The sequence below is a fragment of the Engraulis encrasicolus genome, chromosome 19, assembly GCF_034702125.1.
Source record: "Engraulis encrasicolus isolate BLACKSEA-1 chromosome 19, IST_EnEncr_1.0, whole genome shotgun sequence".
In the NCBI taxonomy this organism is placed as follows: domain Eukaryota; kingdom Metazoa; phylum Chordata; class Actinopteri; order Clupeiformes; family Engraulidae; genus Engraulis; species Engraulis encrasicolus.
This window is the reverse complement of record NC_085875.1, coordinates 7,040,314-7,042,813: the sequence shown is the minus strand read 5'-3', so window position 1 is coordinate 7,042,813 and position 2,500 is coordinate 7,040,314. Positions and strand designations below refer to the sequence as shown.

At 42.0% G+C, this 2,500-nt stretch overlaps 1 protein-coding gene across 2 annotated transcripts in view; it reads right to left on the bottom strand.

Moving 5' to 3' along the window:
* The window catches only part of cdin1 (CDAN1 interacting nuclease 1), a 93,910-nt gene that overhangs the window by 42,839 nt on the left and 48,571 nt on the right, over positions 1-2,500 (bottom strand). For both annotated transcript variants that reach the window (XM_063183547.1, XM_063183548.1), the window contains one exon: positions 506-573. In XM_063183547.1, coding sequence (XP_063039617.1) covers positions 506-573 — 68 coding nt within the window. The remainder of the gene's footprint in view (positions 1-505; positions 574-2,500) is intronic.

The window sequence follows — 2,500 nt, the reverse complement described above, 5'->3', positions numbered from 1 at the left end:
CATATGCATTGCCATGATTCATTTAAAGCTGCTGTCAGCAAATATTTTGCAACAACGGCAATGACAAGGCAGACAAAAACCCAAATTAAACAGCAGATCCAAACACAACATGCACGTCAAATAAATGTCATTCAGCATACAATGTGCATGATGTCACAGTCAGTATACATATACTGTATGTATATCAATATTTTGCTGAGCGTTGGTGCAGCATGACTGTATATGTCTAACTGTGTTTAGCTGCTACTTTTAAAGCGTCTCCATAAAATATTAATTATGGCCAGCTGCATAAATTAAACATATGGGGTATTAGATAACACCATCCCTTCTCTTGCCATGAATCAATAAAAGATAACATGCCTGGGATCAATCTCAACAGGGTACCCGATCACTTGCTTGCCACATACCACCAGGAGTGCAACCGCACCGGGGAGAGAGGAGTCCAGGCTGTCATTCATTGAAAGGAGAAATACAAAGACTTGAAATTGGCTGTAGATAGGCTTACCTAAGAAGGACAGGTTCCTCTCTTGCAGTTTGTCTCGCAGCAGAACCTCATGCTCCTGTCCAATGGCACTGGGTGGTGATTGGTTAAGAAGGATCACATGACCATAGACTACAAACAAATACATACACACATACATACACAAATACACAAACGTCTTGTTTAAACTCAACTATCTAGCTAGTGGACTTCTGGACTGGATATTTTTTTTTTTTTTTTTTATTTAACCTTTATTTAACCAGGAAAAATAAACCCGTTGAGATTAAGAACCTCTTTTACAAGGGTGTCCTGGCCAAGTGGCGGCTCAAGTTACAAAATTAAAATTACACAGTTGCATTAAAATAACAAATCAAGTAAAATAACACGTCAATTGAAACAATTACAGACAATAGACTCTGTCTCAAGAGATCTCATCTTGGAATTAAAATCGTTCAATGGAATCAGATCTGTTAGTTTTAAGTCCTTTTGTAGATTGTTCCATGAGGTAGGGGCTGAAAACACAAATGCCCTCTTCCCCAGTTCTGTGCGGAAGCAAGGGACAGAGAGTAACAAATGGCCTTTAGAGCGCAGACCATAAGACTCAATATTCCTCACTTTGATTAGGCTGCAGATGTAAGGTGGCAGTAGTCCGAGTATTGCCTTGTAAATAAATGTATACCAGTGAGTAAGTCTCCTGGTAGTCAGTGAGGACCATTTAACTCTGGCATAGAGTTCACAGTGATGAGTTTGAGCCCTACAGTTAGTGATGAACCTCAGGGCACCATGATACACAGAGTCAATCTTACTCAGACATTGGGATGAAGCATTCATGTACAGCAGGTCTGCATAGTCTAAAATGGATACAAACGTTGCAGAGACAAGGCGCTTCTTAACATGAAAGGAAAAACAAATTTTATTTCTAAATAAAAAACCTAACTTTATAGTTGTAAACAACTGGACTTTTGCCTCAAGAAGTTATTAAGTTAGTATGGTGATGTTTGGAGGCAAAACATCGGCACTTGTTGGGGGTTTTAAGCTTCAATTTAGGATAGGATAGAGCAGTGTTTCTCAAAGTGGGGCGGAAGCCCCCCTAGGGGGCACGGAGGTATTGGAGGGGGGACGTGTGAAGTCATTCTGCTTTGCCATTAAGTCAACACATTCACTTTACATTCACAATATATTCATTAATTTATTCACTAATATTTAGAGAACATCATAGGTAGGCTATATACGTGTATATTAGGCTTTAATAAACTTTACTAAGGCCTATTTATTTGTATTCTCGTAACCATTTTGCTTGAGGGTGGGGCGCAGACAGATACCCTTCATCTGAAGGGGGGAATGGCAGGAAAAGTTTGAGAAACATTGGGATAGAGAAATAATGAGTGGGGGAGAAAGAAATGGGGAAGGATCGGGACATTACGTCAGATCAGACTCGAACCCGGGTCCCCGGATTAATGGTACGGCGCCTTACGGTAGGGACACATACACGCGAATTCGCGAACTTTGCCATTCATTCCTATGAGAGAGGCGAAGGCAAGCAATGGCAAGCGACAGCAAGCGAACAGGGGCGAAGCGAAGCAAAATTATTAAAGAAAGTTTAATGTTATGCAAATGAGGAGCGAATTCGCCTGCCACGGCCCAATCAAATCAACAACATAACTGTTCCATTCCATTTGATTCGCTGCGACGACCTGATGACGGTTGAATTTCGCCTCTCTTCGCTTCGCCTTGCTTCGCCTCCTATGTGTCCCTACCGTTAGCCTACTCAGCCAGGGGGGCGAGCCCCACCTCCCCAGGCTTTCACTACCAAACAAATCAATAGACGCGCACCATAGGAGGAATATGAAGTGATGCAAAGCCAGTTGTGCATTGTCAAGTTACTTTAGTGTGCGTTTCCAAACCCCCCGGGGACACATTCTCCTCTAGGCACAACACTGATTCTAAACCTGTGGCACAAATACTTATCTCGTGTTTCAGGATATTGTACTTGTGCAGCACCAGGTTGCTATGGAAACG